The 23944-nt window shown below is 39.2% G+C and overlaps 1 protein-coding gene across 2 annotated transcripts in view; it reads right to left on the bottom strand.

The window, feature by feature from the left end:
• Positions 1 to 23944, bottom strand: part of CERS6 (ceramide synthase 6) — a 1480586-nt gene that overhangs the window by 427744 nt on the left and 1028898 nt on the right. For both annotated transcript variants that reach the window (XM_044075592.1, XM_044075593.1), the window contains exon 5: positions 11789 to 11839. In XM_044075592.1, the coding sequence (XP_043931527.1) occupies positions 11789 to 11839 (51 nt within the window). The remainder of the gene's footprint in view (positions 1 to 11788; positions 11840 to 23944) is intronic.

Consider the following 23944-nt stretch of genomic DNA (forward strand, 5'->3'; position numbering starts at 1 on the left):
CATGACTGAAACATACTTTATTAACCTCAGAGGTAATCCAGTCATATACATTTACAGTTGAGCAACAGTTCTAGCAATAGTTCTATTTACTTCAAACTACTAACAGTTTCTATTCACTAATTAGGGAAATTAGCCAATTTATCCCATTATAGTCCACAATCTCACTGTGTTTCTGCATTAAATGTGTATTAAACTCCCTGCCTATATGCATACCATGAAAAACATACACAAGTTCTTGCTATAAAATGTTTTCTCTAAATGCATGACCACCAAACCCAAACCTGTGGTCCTCCACAGACAGGCTGCTCTTGCCTTGCCAGCCAGACAAGATATCTTACAAATACTTTGATGAGTATCAGCTCAGCACTTACTAATGTTGTGCCCACTGGTTACTAGCCTTCCTGCAGACAATGTGGTGCCCATTGTTTATTAGCCTTCCTGCAGATAATGTGGTGCCTACTGGTCACTAGCCTTCATGCAGACAGCATCCTGCTCAGGCCCTCCCCAGCATCCAGTTTCTGGCAGTCATCTAGTCTCTGATCTGTCTCACCACTTTTGGTGCCAGTCCAATAAAATTTCAATATCTTGAAAACCTCCTGCAAAATGCAACCTAAAAAGCATTGACTTGATGAAGTTCACACATTTCCTTATCCACAAGGTTATTTCCATCCACCAAACAGATAAATTAGTTGATGAAAAATATCAAGTTGAGAGTGTCAGTAACTACTCTATATGAAGCCATGATGTCCAGTAGTAAGACAGCATTATGAAATTTTCCCTGACTGCTTTGAAATATTTTCCTTATCCTTCAGAAGAATTCACATGAACCCAATGGTCTCCAACTCTCTGATTCCTCTTGAGTAAAACATTTGACACCATGCTTTAATCCTGTTATATCCCTCAGACTTAAGTAGAGAGAGTGCACACTTCTAGCAGTTACTTAGTATCACCAGCCATTTTGAAATTAGCCAGTATTTTCACTTTAACCTCTCAAGCATTTTCAATTTCTTCTCTGACTTTTCATATGCCCACCTCAAATTCTTCTGCACTGCACAGCATTAATTTTTCAGTAACCAAGTATCTCAACTTCCTTCTTGGTTCCTTACTGGTATGTGCCCAATTTATCTAGACACTTCAGTCTCTGTCACGGTTTTGATTTGCTAGATGATTAAATTCCTTATATATTCCACATATTCCATATTAATTCTTTAGCAGTTCAAAGCCTGTAATTGCTGTTTTCAGAATTTTAACAGATATAATTGCCTTGATTCAGACACCAGTGCTAATTTACATTCTTAGAACAGCGCAAAAACCACAACAGTCTTTGTAAAAACTGGCAAAAGTATGTCACATTATTTGGTTTTGGTGCTTTCTTTTTTAATGTATACCATCTATGAAATCTACTACATGACCTAGGAATATCACTGCATTTCTTAAATATACACAGCTAGCATTTTTAGTGTCACCTGGCATTTACTAATTCGCTGAGCCCAACAATGAAAGCATGCAAATATTCTTTGTTTTTTTTTCTTTTGCCAGTTAGCAAACTAAGCCCGATAGGGTGTGTATTAGTGTGTAATTAATGCCGACGTTGCAGGCAGAGGGAGTCTGCACCTCTGGAAGGGCATTACTTAGGATCACTATCAAAATGTCGTATCTGCAATGTGCAAACGCATATTACCGAAAGTCAGTTTTCAAGATGTCAAATCTTTGGAAAAAAAATGTTGAACAGCAAATAAGTAAATAACTAAGCGTATTCTACATTTTATTTATTTATTTAACATTTATTTACTGGGAAAGTCCGATTTGGAAAGAAGACAGTGGAGGCCCAGGGAGAAAAGCTCCAGACGCATGTCTTTGTAATGTGGGAGGAAACCGGAGCACCTGGAGAAAACCCACACGAATGCAGGGAGGACATGCAGACTCCACACAGAAGGCACTCCAGCCAAGAATCGAACTGGAGAACTTCTTTCTGTGAAGTGACAATGCTACCACTGCACCAGTACGCCATCCAAATTTCATTGTTTTAAGTGCGATGCTATGAATGGTCACAGTTATTTGAACGTGTAACCTTTACAGGATAAGAGTTACCAGCGGTGTATGGGATGTACCTATTGTGGGAAAAAGATAGAAATAGTGGTGGACGTTGTAGATTGATTTTGTGTCCAAACACAACAGATTAAACATAAATATTATTTAGAAAAAAATAAAGGTTGCAGAAAATATTGGTGTATACTTAAAAGCAGGCATATCTGTAAGGGAAGGTGCATAACAGAAAGTACAGTGGGAGGGGATATATTGAAAAAAAGTACATGTCATTATTATGGTCTGGACGCAGTGAAATCAGAGGCTGTTAAAGTGAGAGAATGCATTAAAAGATGTGCAGATCAGTCTGTGGTGGATCCGTGCAAGGTAGTGTCTGAGGTGTTAGTGACCACCTCAAGTAGCATACTTAATGAGTTGCCAAACACATCAGCATTAAAAGAGACTGTCAGCAGAGTTTGGTACAGAAAAAAGTTTTCTATGTTCCAGGATATGAGGCCGTTGAAAGATTTACGCCCTGAAATGTTACCAATAAAAAATGAATCTTTCGCAAATGAACACAGCTCTGATGCAAGCATGACTACTAGTGTTGCGTAATTACTACAGAAAATAATATTAAATTGTTATGCTCAGCAGACTGTTAGTAGATGGAACATTTCCTATTAGCAAGCAGATTTATAGCATTCACTGTCCACTGGCAGGGAGTGAGAGTAGGAAAATTACTCCTGTAGTGTACAGAATCCTACCAAGTAAATTGGAAGACAGTTATGACCAGTTCTGGTCCACTGTACTTAATATTTGCTGCCAGTTTAGTCAGCATCTAAAGCCGCAGATGATATTAAGCGACATTCAAAAAGGTGCAGTAAACTCCATTATCAGAAACTTTTCTAGTAGTTCTGACAAAATATGCTGGTTCCACTTCTGTCAAATTGTATTGTGGCAAATACAAAAACTTCATTTAGCTAGTGCTTTTGGCAAAAATATGAGGTTTTCAATGCTGTGTAAGCAAATACCAGCACTGGCATTCTTACCTCCTGATGACCTCTTCCCTACCTTCTCTGAAACAGACAATGATATGCTAGATTTTGGCAAAGCTTTATGTACTTTCTTCAAAGAGAATTATTTAATTGGTAGACCACGGCACTATGGTATGACAGGATGCACATCGGAGAGATTACCACCACTACTTTTTGATGTGTCTTTCTGGAACCAGTACGAAACATGCGGACAGGGCTATCCCAGAACTCAAAATGCAGTGGAGGGTTGGCATAGACATCTCAGGACTTTAATGGGCAAGAAAAAACCCTTTATGCTGGACGTCTTGCATGCCATACAATTAGAACAAAATCATGTGGAGGATCTGGCTTCTAGACTGTTGTCCTGTCTACCATCTTCTCCAAAATGGAGACGGCTACATGACAAGGAAGTTGTGTTCCAAACGACTATCTCACAGGGATGCACTTACACTTAGGGGATTTAACTTGTAGCGAAGCATTGTTCTTTCTGAATTACCTTTAGTTAATCCTTCAGACTGAGAGGAGTTGATCAATCTTTATTTAAAAGGGTACGCACGGGAAAGGTGTGAAACTTCATAACCTGGAGTCATGCTTGGTTGCTTGCGAACAGTGGTGTTGTGATCATTGGAATAATTCACCTAGGTGACGGTATATCACTTGTGACATGCAAACTTTAAAAAAATGACGTGTTTATGGACATTGTTAATACACTTATTACTGTGAGGAAGGCAGTTGCTGTTAAACAACATGTATGAGAATGGAAAAGCTAAATACAAACAAAGCTGTACATGAATACTTAAGATTCGTGCTGTTCTGTGCATTATGATGTATACCAGAAATAGACACATGATATATGGGATATTCCAGTGCAGTGTTCGAAAACATCAAATTTGGCAACACTAAAAATCAGATACTACATTTTAATCATTAGATATTGCAAATTTTGACTATTATATTTGAACAAACAACTAGACACACATATTACATTCAACATTTTGATAGTAATCTCATAATTACACATTAACACACACCATGGAGGGCATTATTGCTCTTAGAGAATGGGCTATCTGTAAAATTGTTGTGGTTTACTTACTTTGTTTTTATTACTATATTTTTTTTAATATATTTTTGATGCAAAATAGTTCCTCAACCTAATGTTTCAAACTTGCTATACTACATGTTAATGGTATTGGATGAAGCATTTTAAATCTAAACTAATACACTTTAAAAAATAACTAGGTATTTATTTTTTGGTCCCTTACTCCTAAATCATTTGGTTTGTTGGCAGTCATTGGAGATTGAAGTTACTAAATAATGACATATATTTGATTTTCAGACTTTTACTTCCTTCAGAAAATTCACGCTAATACAAATCCTTTGAACAACTTTGCAATTTTAAAATAGCAGTAATTTCTGTTTCTATTTTAGAGCCTTTGTTCCCCCTTTATTTAAGGCTTGACCCAGATTTCCTAAGCAGAAAGGTCCAGAGGTATGCAAACCTCTTTACTGCTGCTGTCAGTAGTCATCTCACTCAGTCACTGCATACTAACGGAAACCCTGTTATCCTAGCAACTTTCTAAGTTTATAAGAGCAATATTTAAAATTCATCCCTATTTTTTGTCCTTTGTCTCCCCCCATTATTTGTGTCTCTGTCCAGATTTGTTGTGCTAACAGGTTGAGAAGTATAGTCCAGAGGTAGGGAAATCTCGGATGCTGCTGCCAGGGGACGGACGGATGGACACACACACACACACACACACACACACTTTTTTCCTGTATCATTTATTTTTTTACACTCGCTAAACAAGGAAAGTGCTGCTTAGCAAGTGTAAAATAATGGCAGCCATTAGGCTTTTTCTTTCCAAGCTCCACAGCAGCTTGATATGTGGCCATGAAGCGATGGACTCATTTTTAGCGGGCATTATTTGTACATTAATACCTTTTTGGAGAATGTTTGTTCTCCAGTCAGGGTGTTGAAGTACAGTTCACCCATTCTCTAATATTCAGTAAAGTGCAACATTTTCAACACCAGTCAATGTACACTTTCCATGGTCAGAGCACATTTAGAAGAAACTCCAAAAGGTAATTGTGTTGTATCATAACAGATGGTTATGACTGCTTATTTGTCACATAATTTTTAGCCACATCAATCCTGATGAAATGTGAAATTCATATTTAGTTTTGAAAGGTTAAAAATGCAAATGAGTCTTCCATTTTAAAGATGAGGTACTGTTCTAAACATTATACTCTGTGTCTTCTTTCGGCTTTTCCCGGTTAGGGGTTGCCACAGCGGAACTCCGGTCTGCTAATGATTGGCAGTGGATTTTTACAGTGCCGAGTTGCCAGCCCTATGCCCAACCTTCAAAGAAGGCACACCCATTCACACATGCACCTACCTGCATGTCTTTAAACGTCACTCGACCATGGGGAGGACATGTAGACTCCACACAGAAGGCACTCCAGCCAAGAATCGAACGGGAGAACCTCTTGCTGTGAGGCGACAACGCTAACTGCTACATCACTGCGGCCCTCTATTTTCACTTTAACCTTGCGGTCACCACAGTTCTCAATTAAATGATCCACTTTCATGGAAGTAGCACTGGTTAATGCCCTGTCTGCAACTTTTAGAAATATTCTGTCTTGCACAAATTTGTTTTCAAAGCATATGGGACTGAAGACATCTGGAAATCCTTTAAAGTACACAGCTAAGCACAAATATACTCACCAGCTCCCTTTAGTGCACCCAGCTCAGCTTTACATGTTCTTATATGTTTTCTAAAATATAACTTTTTTTCTTGATCTCTAAAAATGATCTACAGATTTCCAGTCTATAATCTATATTTAATTCCTTTAACCAATCTCCACCAAAATAGACCAGACCTGTCATTAAAAAAAACAAATACAATTTGCTTACTTAGACTATAAACATAACAACTTGTGAGGCTATAGGAGAACTGCTATATGTCTTGTTTATACTTTTAAGGCAATCTTCCAAACTTCAAGTTCTAAAACTTGTACATCTGAACAAAACTACATATTCTGCATTACTCATCACAGTGACTTTGCAGACACTTCAAGTAATCTAGCTGCATAGTTTATTTTTAATCCATTTTAGCACAAGAAATCTGCACGAAGCCTAAAATAATGGGGACAAAGGGCCAAAAATAGAGACTGATTTTAAATATTGCTTTTATGAACTTAAGAAGTTGTTATAACATTTATGTTAGCATGCATTTTCTAAAATATATGAAGTCTGAAACTCGTATGTATGCCATTATTTTGTGACTTCAGCCCTCAGTGATTTGCCAGAAAAGCACAAATTTTATGATGAACGGACCAAAAATATGAGGCAAAATTATGGACATTCTCTGAAAATCCAAACAGCTGAGAGGTATGACAATGTTCACTCTCTCCAGGTTATGTGCACGAATGCAGTATTTCAAAATGATCTCGCTCCTCACTCTTCTCAGCTCTCGGCATATGACCTACAACAACAAGCAGCTTACTTGTTTTTCTGTATTTCGATTTGGTTTTGCCATTTTTTTAACATCTCCTACTTGAAGCTGTTTTTTTTCCTTTGGGAATCAATTTTATGAGACAAAATAGTCCATAATTAATAACATTTCTCATTTTAAACCTGGAGTCATGCCAATAATAATTTCTACAGAATCTGTATAGGACATGCACATGTCAATTCTTCCTTTGCAGATAACTTGTGTGTAATGTTTGTACTGTTATGTTAGATTTCTAAATCTCTCATACTAGAAACTAGTAACATTCACATGCAGAGCCAGCAAATTTCTATGAATTACTACTCTGCTTCAGAACAAATGCTCTTTTTAAACGTTAACTCTTTCTTGTATGAAAGCTTTCTCTGAATACTATTTTTTTACTTATTCCAAAGACCACACTGTTACAGGTTTTACAAAAGTCTTAACTTACAAAATACCTATGAATATTTGAAAAAAAAAATAAATAAATAAATAAAAAGCTTCATGTGGACTATGCTAATACTGAAAACATCCAAAGTCACCACTTTCCAAGATTTTTCAGACTGTGACAAGAGTACTAAGAAAGTTAGCATATACAAACTGGGGAAATTAAAACAGCAAGTGTAAACTAAGAAATCAAAATACAAACTGACGAGAGACAATAAAGGAATGCTACATCATTACAAAAAATACCGGATCCAGGGATCCTTTGATATATGTGCTCCAGCATCCTTCTTTTCAGGAAACATTTAATATTGGTAATGCCACTTAGCCCTGACTGAACACAAAAGATGAGCAATATCAGATATCTGAGCACCGTAGGTGCATGAAGTTATCCTGTCTGCTGACACTTTCTACCTGCTCTAATACATAAAAAAGGCAATTCATAATAAACACGGCATAAGTTGCAATGATTTTATAGAAGTTGTACTTGTATAAAGCATTGTTTACAACCTTATTTAGTGCAAATAAGTGATCAAAAATTCTGTCTTTTACCAACATAACAAATGCAGCATTTATAAGCCATGTTGGCTAAACTTCAATCTTTGCTGAGTATGATCTTTTGTTACACCTGCAATGCCTCGATTATATATACTGAAAATACTGAGATACTCATGAGGGGAATGCTTCCCTCCTATGGGGAACCTAATATCAGTTTTTTTTTTCCAGCGAGGTTTTCATGCTTTTCCTTTTTTATTGTGCACAAGGTCCGATTCTCCACAAACCGCTGTCAAAATATCATCCCTTTGAGGATTCTCAAATTACTCTTTATAAACCTACAGTGTGAACTCGCAAGCCATCAGAAGTATAACTTCATAGCCTTCTGATGGCTAGCCTGCCTGGTATGGGGTATCTGTATTAACAGAGTTTCCACCTGTACACAGTGATCAACAACTGTTCCACTTAAACCTTAACATTTGTAATTTTGTCTAGAAAATTAGAGCAGCTCTGTATGTGTAAGGCAGCTTGCTGAAAAACAGCTTAGGTTGCTATGCAATCTACATGGCTAGGGGTTCAGTTTTAGACACTAGTTGAATTTGATGGGTCTGAAAAAGGGACCTGAGGTCTGAGAATTCCAAACAACATGAGAAACATGGATGCTCTACCTTTCAAAAACACCCTATTTCATACATGATGGAACTGCCTGTTGCTAAATTGTCAGTCACATAACTCAACTGTCTGTATAAATGAGCTGCCTACATCACTTTGTACTTGTCACCATCTGACAACATGAACAGTTTGTTCTGCACCCCATCATCCTCATTATGACAGCTCTTCTACCATTGCTAACCTATATGGTGCTAATGGAGGGCAACTCTGAAGGCAGTTCTTTCAGCAGGTGAAAGCCTGATGAATTTCTTGGCTAGGATTTTCTTCAAAAGTAGTCCAATATCATGTTCAGTGACACAGTTAATCCTTCTCCTGCCAATCAAGGGATCTCTTATGCTATTTTTGAAAAAAAAAAAAAACTTTACATTTAAGTTCCTAATATAGAAATTAAGGTCACATTATAATGGTTCCTAATATAGAAATTAAGGTCACATTATAATGCTTTCCTGTACTGTTCCACCACTGAGAACAAAGGAAAACCTCTTCCAGGTCTGAATGCTGTGCAGTGGATAAACTCGTGTGAAGTAAGTTAATAATTCTCTGTTACTATCTTACCAGCGAGTGCTCTGACCACTCATCCTGCTTTCTCACCTCCTGTACATTGTAAGGTGTGATCCCCCCAAATGTAACGGTCAGCCTGCTCACCAGCTTGGTGAAAAAATATGTCAGGTTGACTCCTTCTTGCTGTAGCATTCCGACTGAGCAGTCCAGTTTTAGGATTTTGATTTGTAGATATTCTAAGACCAGTGATAATCCATATTGGACTTGGTCATCACCAACTTGGGGGCTTCAATGTTCCACACCAGAGGTAAATCCCTCGTTAGTAAGATCAGACCATAAACTTATCACAATGGACATAAACATCCCGACCCCACCCCCAGCCAAGGAAACCACTGTGAAAAATTTCTCAAAAGCAAACTTCACACTTCTCAAGACCGAGGTGGAAAGTTTCAAAGCCCCCGGGCTAATGGAAAATGCTACCCAAACCACAGAATCCTTTACAAAGGCACTATATGAGCACCTACAGGAATGCATGGATCGTGCCATCCCAAGTAAAACCAAGACTCACTCCTCCAAGAACAGGAGACCAGTCTGGTGGACCCCGGCCATAAATAAGCTATACAACAGAAGACGGAAACTATTACAAGTCAAGGCAAAATCCCAAAAAGGGAAGGCATCCTTGATCAGTACTAGCAAGAAACTTCGACCCCTCATAAAATCATCAAAGGCCAGCTTCGAAAGAAAAATCGCCAAAGACTCTAAAGATAATCACAAGGCGTTCTTTAACTACGTCAAAAATCTGGGTGGCAGCTCCCAGATATGTTCTGAGCTGGTGCAAAATGGCACAAAATACACTGAACCCACAGACATTGCCAACATCCTGGCGGACAGGTTCAGTGCAAACTTCACCCCCCATCCCCCCCAAAAGGGCCTGTGTCTATCCCAGAAGAAAGCAGTCCCCCAGACATCACAGACGCACAGGTGAAAGCAGCCCTCTCCAAAGTCAAAAACACAGCATCAATGGGACTAGATGATATCCCGGGCTGCGTCTTACACGAGCTCCAAAATGAACTAAACCCTCACATGAATTCACTGTTCCAACTCAGCCTTACCACAGGCTATGTACCCAAAGAATGGCGTACAGCAACAGTGATCCCGCTCCACACAGGTGGCGCCACAACGGATCCAGGGAACTATCGCCCTATAAGCCTGACTAGCCTGGTCTGCAAAGGCTATGGACCGCATCATCATGGATCTCATAAACAAAGACATTGGGAACCTCCAAACACTGGACCCCACCCAATTCGGCTTTGCTAAGGGCAGATCTTGCCTCTTAAACCTAGTTGACTTCTTTGAAACAGTTACCAAAGTCTTAGATGAGGGAAAGATAGTCCTCACAGCCTACCTAGACCTCACAAAGGCCTTCGACACAGTACCCCACTCTGGTATCATAAATAAGCTTACCAGCTTAAATATCAACCCATATGTCACAAGATGGGTTGCAAACTGGCTCAGGGATAGAACTCACATGGTCAGAGTCGCGGGTGCCATGTCTGACTCTAAGCCAGTTACAAGAGGCATCCCACAGGGATCAGTTCTGGGACACCTCTTGTTCGGTATATACTTCTCTGAGGTACAGGCAAACACGGGAGGACTGTGGCTGACCAAGTTCTAAGATGATTGCAAACTGGGAGCCATAATTGACTCTCCGGCTGACACAAGCATCCTCCAGAAGGGCCTTACGGAGACTGATACCTGGTGTCTAGAACCATGGCCTCAAGTTAAATGCAAAAAAATGCATAGGTATCCCCTTTGGGAAAAACAAAGTGCCCACAAACTACCATATAGGAGGTAATCCACTAATTACGGAAGAAGTAATCAGGGATCTGGGGACCCAAGTAGATAGAAACCTCTTCTTTCACAATCACATTGCCAAAGTGGTTAGAAAAACCTTCTATATAGCCCACCTAATCACAAAAGGATTCACATCTAGATCTAGAGAGGTCATTGTGCCCCTCTACTCATCACTCATCAGTGCCCATAATTGAGTACAATGCCCCATTTGGGATGTACCTTACCCGACACCTGCAACAGCTGGAGAGACCTCAAAAATACTTCACCAAGAGGATCGTGAGCCTCAAACAGATGCTCTATGCAGCTCGACTAAAGAAATTCCAGCTCTACTCAGTTGCTTACCACCTACTCAGAGGTGATCTCTGCCTAACATACAAGGCCATGTCTAACCTGGAATTGTTGGACATGCTCTACCTCAAGAAAACCAGATCCATTAGAGCTACATGCTCCATAGACTTAAACCTTAGCACAACAATAAATAGGACATGCTGGAGGGATAGATTCGTATCCCAAAGGCTTCCCGCACTCTGGAATAGAATCCCAGTCCATGTTAGGCAGAGCCCCTCGCTGACCCTCTTCAAGAGAAATCTTGATGAGTGAATGGGAAACCGTAAATTTGCTCCTGGGATCACTTCTATGGCCCTGCTGGACAGAGGCTCAGGAATCTAGACTAAAAGGGAGGCGAAAGCCAACACATTCTGGCTAGGCTTATAAATGCCCTAGGGCAGATAGCCTAGTACCTACATATGAACCTATTATGAAACCTTGCATCCTGAATACTCAGATCACAAGTGCCCCGGGACAGAGTCCATGAAAGCTGCCAATAAAATTACATATAATGAGCACCTCAAAACAAGTGTTTTTCTTTTTCCACATGGGTACAAGTCTTCCTATGTCCCTCATCACGGTGGTCTTGAGCAAACCCTTTTTTGCTTACATAAGTATTGGTTTTCATGATCTATTTCATCAAGGACATGTGGGAAGTCTATACAATTATACTCACTCAGAATAAACTTTTGTATGCTCATATATATATATATATATATATATATATATATATATATATATATATATATATATATACACATACATACATACACACCAACAATTGCAATAATACTGAAATGCTTCTAGCTAAGTAATAACAGAAGCTAAATGAACGTGTGTTCTAAGCAGTCTTATTTTCACTTCACATGCAGACACAAGTAGCAAGTTCTCAAAGTATTTAGCAAATATGCATGATACTCTACTGCAATACAAATGTGTTCTTACCTGATAAGGATAGTTGTACCAGCACTGCTTTGTGTCCCAAAGCCATGGCACCTTAAAGAAATAAAAAAAGAAAGAAAAAAGTGACTAATATTACCTGCAATGAAGATAAACAGAATACAAACAGAAGGGAGAAATAACACAAGTCAGTATGGTAGCAAACTTAACATATGGCTTTCCAACAAACTGCCCTGTATATTTATCTTACTGTATAGAAGAGACCTATGCCGACATTTGCTTATATAAACATAATGAAAGCCTTCCATCTTTTGAATATCTTGCATGGGATGGTATCACACCAGTTCTAATGAACCAAAATATGGTACCGTACAGTATTTGCATTGAACAGTGCATAACACTTAACAGAAGGAACACAATCAAGGAGTATTATGGCTCAAAACAGTCAGAAAATGTATTCTGCCTTTTCTGCATCTTAATATAAAGCACAGTTAAGAAGCATTTATATTTAAGTTTCTAGGGCAGTCAAGGCACAGTTAAACCATATAAAGTAAAGATGTATAAATTTTTTAATAAGAAAAATGTGCAGCTCTGCATCATGAAAATACACGTTTGTCAAGGGCAAATATTTCTGGAAGCTTATTATCTTCCAACACAGTACCTTGTGTAGATTATATTGCATTTATCTATATCTCAGGTGCATTATCAGCTGGAGGGAGTAGTCCACTTGGTCAGCAGTGTTGGGAGTCTGGGAGGGGAAGGAACCCATGGGCAGTGCTGCTTTAGTAGTTTTCCTTTTCACTCCCCTATCTGTTTAGTGTGCTGGTTAGGGAGGCTGCAATGGCCACAGTAAGGGAGTCATCCCACCTCCATTGTGAGGTTCCTAATGTTCTCTCTCCCTCCCATATAAAGATGTTGATAACCAATCACTGATCACAGTTACACTTGTAATGGTTATGTCAAGCATACCTTAGTGTGATGTTACAACACCCCCTTCCCAGACAGAGGTAACCAGGCAAGTACTTCATTTGTCCCACTGCAATCACCACCCCCAGCATACCTTTCAACTTCCCCTGCCTTTCAGGGATGCTCCTGATATTAGCTCAAAATTTTACTTTGTCAAAAAAAAAATAATAATACAATTTGGTCTGCCCTTCCAAATGCCTCTGACAACTATCATTTTTGGATGAAAATCTGGAGGACTAAACTTCTTTTAGTTCAGAAAATGTGTGTTAATTTTAATTCTTCCTTAAGGATCATTTGCATATATCCCACGGGCTTCCATTACAGGATGTTCAAAGTATCACACAGTGTTTGACTATGTTTTTCTTGCAGTTTTTACTAAATGGTTTGCCTGTGTGCCCTTTTTACCCTTTGCTCTGGATGCTAGTTGGGATATTTTGCAGGCACCTTAATCGTTATGGGCATCAGCTGGGTTTAAAGACCCTGTGTTTCTGACGTATAGCCAAACAAGCCACTTATGTTGTCAATAAAAAAGACAAAAAATTCATGTCCACAGTTTATTGGGTTCAGTCAGCACTTTATTCCTTGACACCATACACCCAACCTAGCTGTCACATCTTCTGCTACAATGCTATTCTACAATGGCATATGCTTCAGTAAAAGTCTCCAGCTAATATTTTTTTTAAAAAAAGAAAAGCAACAAAATATCCATCCTGCTTGGAAACTGAAAGTCACCACCATACTCAAACAATACAGCAGAGTTGCTGTACACACATACAGACGCTACCAAACTCATATTATCTAGCAAGACTCATGTACAAACGCCAACTATGTACATCTTCTATTCTGTTTACCAACAATCACACAGTCATCTATTTTCCATATCTGGTGTTATCCGATTCAGGAAAGGTTGCAGGAGGCCTAAGCCTATGCTAGCAAGTAACAAGCACAACAAAAACTCAATGCTGGTTGGAGGAGTAGTAGTCAGTTTCAATGCTTACATGACCAAATGCACACACATTGAAGGATCACAAACATCCTATCAGCATTTTCAAGTGTAAGAGAAAACCAGGGACACCCCCATGCAACATGGGAAGAATATACAAATTCCACTCATAAGTCACACCAGCTGAGAAGTTTGCTGGAAGTCTAAGCACTGCAAGGCAGCTGTATAACTGCTGTATCAGCATGTGACACCAACCATATACATATAAAAAAATAATAGAGATGGTTTCTTACCATTTTAGCAACACTTACCCAGTATTTCCATGTTTTAAGTGAATATAAATTTTGATGTCAGTTTGCTAAAGTTACTTAATATCACAAACTGTGCTGTATTAGTCTTTAAACATAAATTAGCATGCCACTGAAATTTTGCAGAATTGCATACATTTCACAGAAAACTTCTATACTCCTACATTTATAAACTATGAAGGCATATGACAGACTTCACAACTTGAACTGAAGATTGTAGGTATAAACTTTACAATGAAACACATGAAGTAAAAAAAATCTCTTTAAAATGTCATCCTGTGGTTTAAGGGATTATTGCAAATTTCAAGCTCTGTAATTTACTGTGCAATACATATTTTTCCTAACTCTTAACCATATAACTACTGACGTACACTTTCAGCTAATCTTTGCATGCCCTGCTGTTACAGCCTTCCAGTCTGCCTTCAGTTCTCTTAAAATAGACAACTTAATTGGTAGATCAGGCCAGTGCCATAATGTCAAGACTGAAAATGCAGAGAAAAAATACCTTCTGTACAACTGCTGCTACTCAAATGTTCGTTGAAGGCCCTGATTTACTACTGCTGCTTTCCAAAGCCCCAAAATTGTATTTTACAAGGTCTCAAGTAGGTAAGACAGTTAAACGTGCAAGGCATAATACACAATAGAGAAACTGTATATAAAGCAGTGACTTTCAATGTTTTTCCTGCCTTTCCTTGAATACCGTTAGAAGCAAGTGATGTCATTTAAAGGAAAGATCTCTCACCATGATTAAACTGCTGTCTCCAAAGTACAGAGGCCCGAGAAGAAACACTCCAGAGAAATGTCTTTTGTAATGCGGGAGGAAACCGGTGCACACAGAGGAAACCCACACAAATGCAGGGAGAACATGTAGACTCCACACAGAAGGCACCCCAGCCGAAAATCGAATCAGAGAACTTCTTGCCGTGAAGCAACAACACAACCGCTGCACCACTGTGCTGTCCAATACCTTCTCAAAATGTCATTCCAATACCTTCTCAAAATGGCCTTAACTGTACCCCAAAAGGAATAGACAGACTCAGGTGTAAAGACCCAATTTCAGGAAACTGCACCTATACTGCAAATGAATTAAATAAATCAGCAGTACAGATAATGCCTAATCATTCAGCAAAGCCAATAACTAAATCCTTCCTTACAAGTAGTGGCGGGCTCAGTAGTTCCCAGATGAATAATATTTCCTAACATGCTATAAATATTGTGCAACTCTTCATTTCAAACAGAAAAATAATAAAATATTTACAAATTACAAACCATTTCACAACCTATTATGAATGTTCTGCCCCTCTATTTTATAAGCAGAAAAAAAAGCATTGAGTGAATTAATTCAAATATACATGTGCAGCAGAGAGTCCCTTTCTGCTTCTGAGTAATATGTGCTTTGATGATGCCTGCATATATTCTGCTATTTAGCCCTTTAAGTGTAGACTTGAGGAGCTTTGAATTAGATGGTGGAAGGTGTTGTGGTAGTGAGACAGGAAAGGTTAAGGTTAAGGGAAAACATGAGGTAAGGGTAAGGAGGAGTTAAATTCAGTTTGGTGTAGAAGCTGTGGGGTGGGGAAATCAGAATTAGGCGTGAACTTACTACTGCAAGTAGTACATCCAGGACGACCAGTATGTACTGGATTCATCAAGCAGGCCTTGGGTTAATAGTAGTTGACACTGAGGAGGTAGTGGTGGGTGTTTATATGCTTTCTGTAAATATTTTTTTTTATGTCCCTGCATCAGCATTATTATTATAGTTTTGGATAGCAAGGTTTTCTTAAGAGCCTACCCAGTGTGGGTAAAGGTCTTTGTGTTGTTTTATACTAGTAATATTGTTAATCCTTATTGGCTTGTTTGGATGATTGGGGCCTTTCATGCTTGTAATTACAATGATTTCATATTGCTTTAATTTATTGTACAATCATGGTGCTGTAGTAGCAGTTCTTGAGTTGGTTTGGGCTTGGTGAGCATGGTATGCGGCTGTTTTATTCCTTGGGTTCACAGCGGCATATTTGTGTTGATGTGGCATCCCCTTGATCATTTATTGATTCCCGGTGGTGGTTGGGTTTGAGCTTAATTCTTCAGTTTTGTCCCTCAATATGGCTGGGAGAGAACATGGATTGCCAGTACAGTTGTTTCCAAATGCATTCATGGGCTGGACACTCCGCGAGTAATGGCTGCTCACTGCACATGTGCAGTCTCACCATAAACCGTTGGTGGGGAGGGAGGGGGTGGGGGCTTTCCACTTGACCTTCTTGACTAATTGATAGTGTATATTATCTGAGATTTTAGTTCAGGTCCATTACTGTACAGAATATGAATGCTCACTAATATTTGTGTATAAAGACATGCATTGCTGTAGTTCAGCCTGAGACATGCACCCCAAGAATATAGTTATCTCTATCAAAAAAAGAAGACAGATATGAACAGATATAGTACAATCTCCACTACTCACCCATCTCATTAATGTCAGCAAATAAAGATAAGCCATATGAATTCCATGTCTCGCCCACTTATCAATCTCTGGCTTTGAAAGTATTTACTGTAAAATAGTCACTCCTTCCCAAGCATATTCCTACTAAACCTGCTATTGATAATGTCCCTGTTAATATAATAAAGAGATTCAATGGGGGAGGGGGGCTTACTCTTCATCACAACTGTGGATTTTTATGCTTTTAATAGCAAATGGGTGAAAAGAAAGTACAGAGAGTAAAGCTGGTGTGATCAACCGTTTTGTGCATTTTAAACCAACAACACAGAGCTGTGCTTAACTGCTGTGATCCGAAGTTCATAGTTTTCAAGGAGCTCATCTTTTGGTATAACATCAGGAGTAAAATAAACATAGTATTTTGCATGGTTAAACAAACCATGTATCTAGATTTCTGCTTGGGTTTTGGTTTCACAGGTGCCGTGAATCATGCCTCTGTATACATCGTTTTACCACTGCAGCATACCTCTCAATTGTCCTTAATTTTGACTCAAATTTTAGCTCTACCCTCTTAATCCCTCTTAAAACTGGTGACTTTTGGAGGAAAGGTGGTGAATTGCACTTAATAAATAATGACAATCTTGAGGGGCAAACTGGGTTTCCCATTCTGCTATTAATGTTGGGGATGGCTTAGTTTGTAAGAATTTATGTTTTGTGCAGGGGAATAAGGAGGCATTTAAAGGTCTGGTTGAGAAGGAGCTGTGCACGGGCAAGTTATTGGGTCTGGGTATTCTCCTTTTGTCAATTTTAAAGTGTCACCATTGGGGTTGGTTTCTAAAAAGGCTCCTGGTGAATTTCAGTTGATTCACCATTTGTCTTTCCCAGAGGGGAATTCGGTCAATGACTTTATCTCCAAAGAGGATTCAAAGGATAGGTATGCCTCATTGGATGAGGCTGTGGCAATCATTAGAGGGTTTATAGAAACATGGTTAGTAAAGGTTGATATTGAATCTGGGTTCCGCTTGCTGCCCATGCAGGAAGAAAAATGGTCTTTGCTGGGCATGGTTGTGGACAATAAATTTTATTCTGATAAGGTCATCCTGATGGGGTGTTTGGTGGTTTGTGCCGCATTTGAGAAGTTTAGCACTTTATTGGATCTGGCAGCAAAGGATGGGATGTAGTGTTGCCAGAGGAGGTGTGGCTGATTGGGCTTAAGTGAAGGGATGGCTAATTCAACAATTTTGGTCAGATTTGATGAGGAAGGCGGATGTCAGGGCATTATCTTTGTTTGATGAATTAGTGTTGCAGTTGCCTGAAGAGTTGACAGTTTCATTAGTGAAGCTGCTGCTGCAGTATTTAGTTCAGGCTTGGACTAAGGAGAGCGGTTCAGTCAGTTAAGGTGAGCCTGGCTGCCATTAGCATATTTGATGGGTAGCAGAGTTACAGGATTTGACGAAGCAATGGGTAATAGCTTGGATGTTGAAAGTATGGGGTCGGACTGCTGGTAGGAGGGCTGACAGGTGCTGCCCAATGACAAAGCAGACCCTTAAGATTTTGTTGATGGGTCTGCGATTATTGAAAGGGGATTCAGTGGCCTATACATTGTGGGTTTCCTTGTCATGAATGTATAGTGAAGCATTCAGAGTGAACAAGTTGTTGGGATTGCTAGTGTGGCAGGATGTGGTTACATTTCTTTCGCCAGTGGAGATATAGTTGCATCGACTGAAAACAGATCAGTTGGGTAAGGGCATGGGCATGGGCATGCAGATTGTGTTGTAGATGGATAGAGATGAGTTGATGTGTCCAGGGTTGTGAGCCAGAAGGCTGCAGTTGTCACAGGTGGGAGGGAGTCTGCAGGATTTTGTTTTTCGGGTGTGAGGCAGAAGAGCGATAACAGATGATCAGTTCTTGAGTGTGATAAGGAAGGCTTTTCAATGTATAAGTTTTCAGGGAGAGAGGTTTTCTACCCATTCATTTCATATCGGAAGGTAAGTCAGTGGAGATTATTAACAGGGTGGGGCATTGGTCATCAAGTGCCTTTTTGTCTTATATTAGATAAATATTCTTAATTGGTTGTTGTCACTAATTTATATTATATATATATATGGGTCCACTTTGTAAATTCGAAATACTGAAATCTCGAATTTCAGTATTTCGAACTTACAAAGCCGCATACTCACATTTCTGAAACCGGCAGAACCGCGAAATTCAAAATACCGAAGCACGGATATTTTGAATTTCTGCTTCCGGTGGTACAGTATTTCGATGTTTGGGTTTAATTTTGGTAAGTTTGTGTGTGTAAGCATGTTGGTTAGGGGTTTAGTATGTGTAAGTTTGTGTTGTGACTGTTATGTGTGTTTGAGGGACTGTAAGATATGTGTGTGAGTTTCATTTGTGTTTCTGTTTGTGTGATCTCGGAGTTAGAATATATAAATGGGGGGTGTGGGGTGCAGGCAGACTTGCCCCCCTGCTTACATGTAGTTTAGATGAATTTGTTTGATTGGGGGGGGGGGGGTTGTACATGTTTATGTGTGTACTGCATGTGTAGTGTAAGTGCCGGATTTTGAATTTTGCGGTTGTGTGTTTTTGAATTTGTGAGTTGTGGTTGGGTTTTTGGCTTTGTGGTTTTGAAATACTGAAATTTGAGATTTCAGTATTTCGAAATTACAAATATAGGCAAAAAGTGGTCATATTGGGTCAGTTCTATATTTATTGGGTGGTGAAGTGGGCTGTGATTAGACCAGATGGCAGCTGGGGTTGTGGCATTTTGGGTGGAGACTTTTTTGGCACAGAGTTAGTGGCCTAAGATGGCATAAGCTCTAGGATGAGTTTGCAGACCTATGCTTTTGGTTTGAGATTCCACCTATTTTAGTGGTCCACTTAGCAGATAATGATTTAGGGGTCATTCCAAAATGGTGGTTGGTATTTAAGGTACTTAGGGACTTGGCAAATCTAGGTAGTAGGTTTCCCAACATGAGTATCGTGTGGTCTGAAATAGTACCATGTTTGGTTTGAAGGAATGTGGACAGTTTTATGGGTATTGAACGTGCCTGGCACTTCATTAATCTCAGGCTTTTGAGGCACTTGAGGAACTTGGTTATTTGTACTATCGATCATAGGGACTTTGATGATAGGGATCCAGTGTGGTTTAGGTAGGATGGAGTACTCCTGAGTGAGTTGGACTTGGCTTTCTTCAATGTAAATCTATGGTTGTTTTTCGAAAGTTTGGTGAAATTATTGTAACAGTTGAAGGGGAACAGCCTGTGTCAGGCTGGTGGACAGAGAAGAGGGGCTGGCATGTTCTTCTTTTGTTCCCTCTCTGATGTTATGTTTTGGATTTTACAAAATGGTTGGTTGGGTACTGAAGTGAGTGGTGTCACACTGCTTCTGGTAAAGTCAGAGAAAGTGAGCAGTTGGGGTAATGCTTCTTACTCCATGATGGGACAGAAGTGAGTAAGTGATGGTGCCCACCGATAAGTTGTTATGCTGAAGTTATGTATTATATTGTGATTAATAAATTCTATAATTAATTAATTCTGTGATTACAAACATTACTTACAAAAGGATGTCTTATGCCATAATGGTATAGTGTGTTTTTATTTGGGGGGTCTGGACAAATGCAGTTAGGAAACAAACTAATTTGTCCAGTGATGCTTGAGGGATTTGGGCGAAGGGGTGGGAACAGGTGGGTGCAGAAAGGAGTTTTGAATTAAGTGGTGGCATGGTGGAAGGTGTTGTGGTGGTGAGACAGGCAAGGAAGGTTGTTTAGACAGGAAGTGAGGTAAAGGTCAAGTATGAGTTAATTCAGTTTTATGCAGAAGCTGTGGGGTGGGGTGGGGATATCAGATTTAGGTGTCAACTTACTGTCCGCCCTCCCCTCCATATTTTCTTGTGTCAGATGGTACATTGTGTGTTTTTCATATGTGAGTGGGTTAGTAGGCAGAGAAGAGGGGTTCGCATGTCCCTCTTCTGTTCCCTCACTGGTTTTATATTTTGGATTTCACAAGGTGGTTGGTAGGGCATTGAAGTGAGCAGTGTAACTATTATTCAGGTAAAGTCACAATGAGCAGTTGGGGGTAAAGCTGCTTACTTTATGCTGGGACAAAGTGGAACGGGTAACATTGCCCACTGTTAAGTTGTTATGTTGAAGTTATGTATTATATTGTAATTAATAAATTCTATGACTATTTAATTCTGTGATTAATAAACGTTGTTTAATAAAAGTTGTCTTATGCCATGATGGTATAGTGTGTTTTTATCGGGGACAAGGGGATCTGGACATGTAAGGATTTAAAGAAATGCGAACAGAAGAGGAAAAACGAAAACATTTAGCCTCCTATTAAAAAAAAACAAAACTTTTTAAACTAAGCCCTGAGTTTTGGGTATGAATATATTTCTTTTATGAAGTGGGAAATAATTCCCAAAGTACAGCAGCAAAGTGGGAAAAAGTACCAAGTGTGCAGTAAAGTTTAGTATGTGGGTTTAAAAGAGCTGGACTTGTGGGATGAAAGGATCATATGTTTTATGTGGAAGATCAAATAGCCAGATAACAGAAGAAAGGGAACAAATATGGATTTACTTGTTTGAAGACAAGAGATCCCAGCAATAATTTATCTGATTGTTGAACTGGTAGCCATTTTGCTTTTGCTAGGGTAAGACAATGGTGCTCTGTCTTCGGAGCATTTGTTATGAATCCACATATTTATTTATGTATGTTTGGAGAGTATGCAATTCTTTTTCGGAAGCAACAGCTACTATTGGATGACAAAATTTGAGTTCAGAAAATATGATTCTTTCCCAATAGCAGTTTTGAACTTGTGGGAAAACAAAGCAGGAAATGGTCTTTGCCAAGAAGGGTTTATTAATACTGACTGTACTATTAATGTGGAAGTGAGCACTTAAATGTAGATCTAGCCAAAGGCCTGGGTATTGAAAGTGGATGGCTGATTCTATAGAAATGTTGTTATTGTGAAAGGTTTTCCATAATGATGGGATTGTGGAAAGCTTGTTTTGGTGCTGAAGGGCACAACTTTTGATTGTTGGCATTAAGAAGGAGCTGCTTAACCAGGAACTAATTGGGGTGAAATGAAAGGGTCTGATATTAATTGTATAATATGATGGGTTGGATTGGGTTGGACATATAGAACATCATGCTGTCAGCATGAAGTAAGAAGGAGAGTTTCGGAAGTCTGTTGGCAAATACCATGAAGTGAAGAGGAAAAAATAGAACTCCAAGAAACATTGTTTGAAATTGGAGCCCATTTGGAACAATGACATTGAATGCTCTGTGACATAAGTAGCAGCTGAACCAATCATTGCTTAGAATTGGAGCCAATACCACCTACAGTTACTAAGACTATTGCACAGCATCTTGTGATAAAATAGTTTTTGAATAACAAGACAATCACAAAAGTGTAGCCACTATTAAACTGTTCCTCATTACTAGTCAACCTAGTCAGAACTCACAGGAGTACGGTAAAACAATAACCTAAATATCCACGGACTATGAACAAATTATAACCACTACAAAAAACTTAAGCTGTCCATATTGTACCTTTTACAAGGGAGTTGATGTGTGGGTGTGGGTGTTTACAATGGATAGGAGAATTGGCAAAAGCATTCCAAGGATTCCAAAGCCATACTATAAACATTTATTTATGTATGCATGTGACATTTGTTGACCAGAAAAGTCTGACTGGGCTAGTAGTGCCCTTTTTCAGCAAAGGCCCGGGGAAAAAGCTCCACAGGAGAAACACATTAGCTAAGTTATAATTCATAAGCTCCACAGAAAAATAAAAAATGTGCAATTACAATTTAAGTACAACATCTAATAACAATGTACAATCAAGGGAAAGCACTCAGAGGTATTATGAAAATATACAATGAGAATGAAACGCTCACAAGCATATGGACCTGAAGTACAAAAAAGGGTTTAGTAGTTCACAGACAGGTATGTTAGTATAAGAAGTAATAGGAGGTAGTCGTGTTTTGACAAGGCTGGAAGGATGAGACACAGCATATTGCTGTGGGTAGGTTAAGGGATTTAGAAAATGTTAGTAAGTGTTTATGGCCATGAGAATGATGACAGCATTACCGAGTGTAATATAGATACGAGTAAAGTAATAGTGGAGGGAAGATAGACTGGGGCAGAGAGATGGAATTAAGGATGGTGGTGCTACAGTGAAAGGTCCAGGTCTAAAGTAAATGTTGCTTTAACGCCCTTTTGAATTCTTCTGTATGGGATATGTTCCTGATGTGCAAAGGTAGTTTGTTCCAGGCTTGGGCAGGTGTGTAGCTATAGCGATTTTGTCCTATGGAATAGGAACATGTACAAATGATAACATTTTTAAAAGCAGATTTGTACATACAGACTCTAATTTTGCTTACATGTCAGGTTGCTCAAGGCACTGCAGCTTGAGACAGGCATGTACCAGACGTACCATGCCAAAATGGCACACACGGACATGTGTCTACTGCCAACATGGCACACATGGACATGTGTCCACTGCCAACATGGCCACATGAACATGTGCCCGTTGCCAACATGGCACACATGGACACCTGCCCACTGCCAACATGGCACACATGGACATGTGCCCACTTTTATTTGTTTTCATCATTGAAAAAGAAATTATGTGGCATAATTTAATATTATTAGCCCAGCTGGCTGTACTTGCCTTGCATGGCTACTTCTGTAACATCAGATCTATAAATACAGTCTAAATGGAATACATGCTTAACCCATCTCTCCTTCCAGCTGGAAAAAAGCTAACATGAATGCATATCCTTATTCATTTTCTAGACAGTGTGATGGAAGCACTCAGCTGAGGTGTCTGGAACTTCTGCAATCAGCACTCCATGTGATTCTGTGGCTACCAGAATAGTAGGTCTAGAAGGATCTACTTCATTTACTTCAACCTGTGAACACTTGCCATTTTTGCTCTGGGTTCAATAGTCTTCTAGTAAAAGACATCCGCTATCCTACACACCGAGTATACTGACTTAAAACACAAAAATGGTGTTACAACTCTCCGTATACCTTCACAAACACTTGTAATATTATTTAGCATGCAGTTTACTGCTTGTGTGAGTGCAATTAATTAATTGTGTTTGGCAATGTTGAACAAGGTTATATAGCTAAATAAGGAGCTAGTTTGTGCCTCACAACTCTGTGAGGCCCATGCTTACTATTGAGGGCATACGAGGCTATCACTGACTGCCGCAATAGCCTTCTACAGCTCCTAGAGGCTAAATAATTGACTGTGGCAATAGTTTACTGCGGCTACTTGAGCTGAAATAATTAGAATGTAATGTGTAAGGATTTACTACTAAACTTCTCTAGTTGGGAGAGGTTGATGGTTTGTCAGTGCCACATATTCATCATACTCTAATGATTTGGAACAAGCATTGACTCCTTCCAATCGCTAATTAGAGAAGACTATAACTCCCATCTTTCTGCTACCTTTTGGTACCTGTTGAACTGGTTACATGAATGCATTTTATGCCATTTGAATGTTTGAAATTAACTAAGCTTTACTAGATTATTGATTGCATGA

The sequence above is a fragment of the Protopterus annectens genome, chromosome 6.part1 (genome assembly GCF_019279795.1).
Source record: "Protopterus annectens isolate FY-2018-M chromosome 6.part1, PAN1.0, whole genome shotgun sequence".
NCBI lineage: Eukaryota > Metazoa > Chordata > Ceratodontiformes > Protopteridae > Protopterus > Protopterus annectens.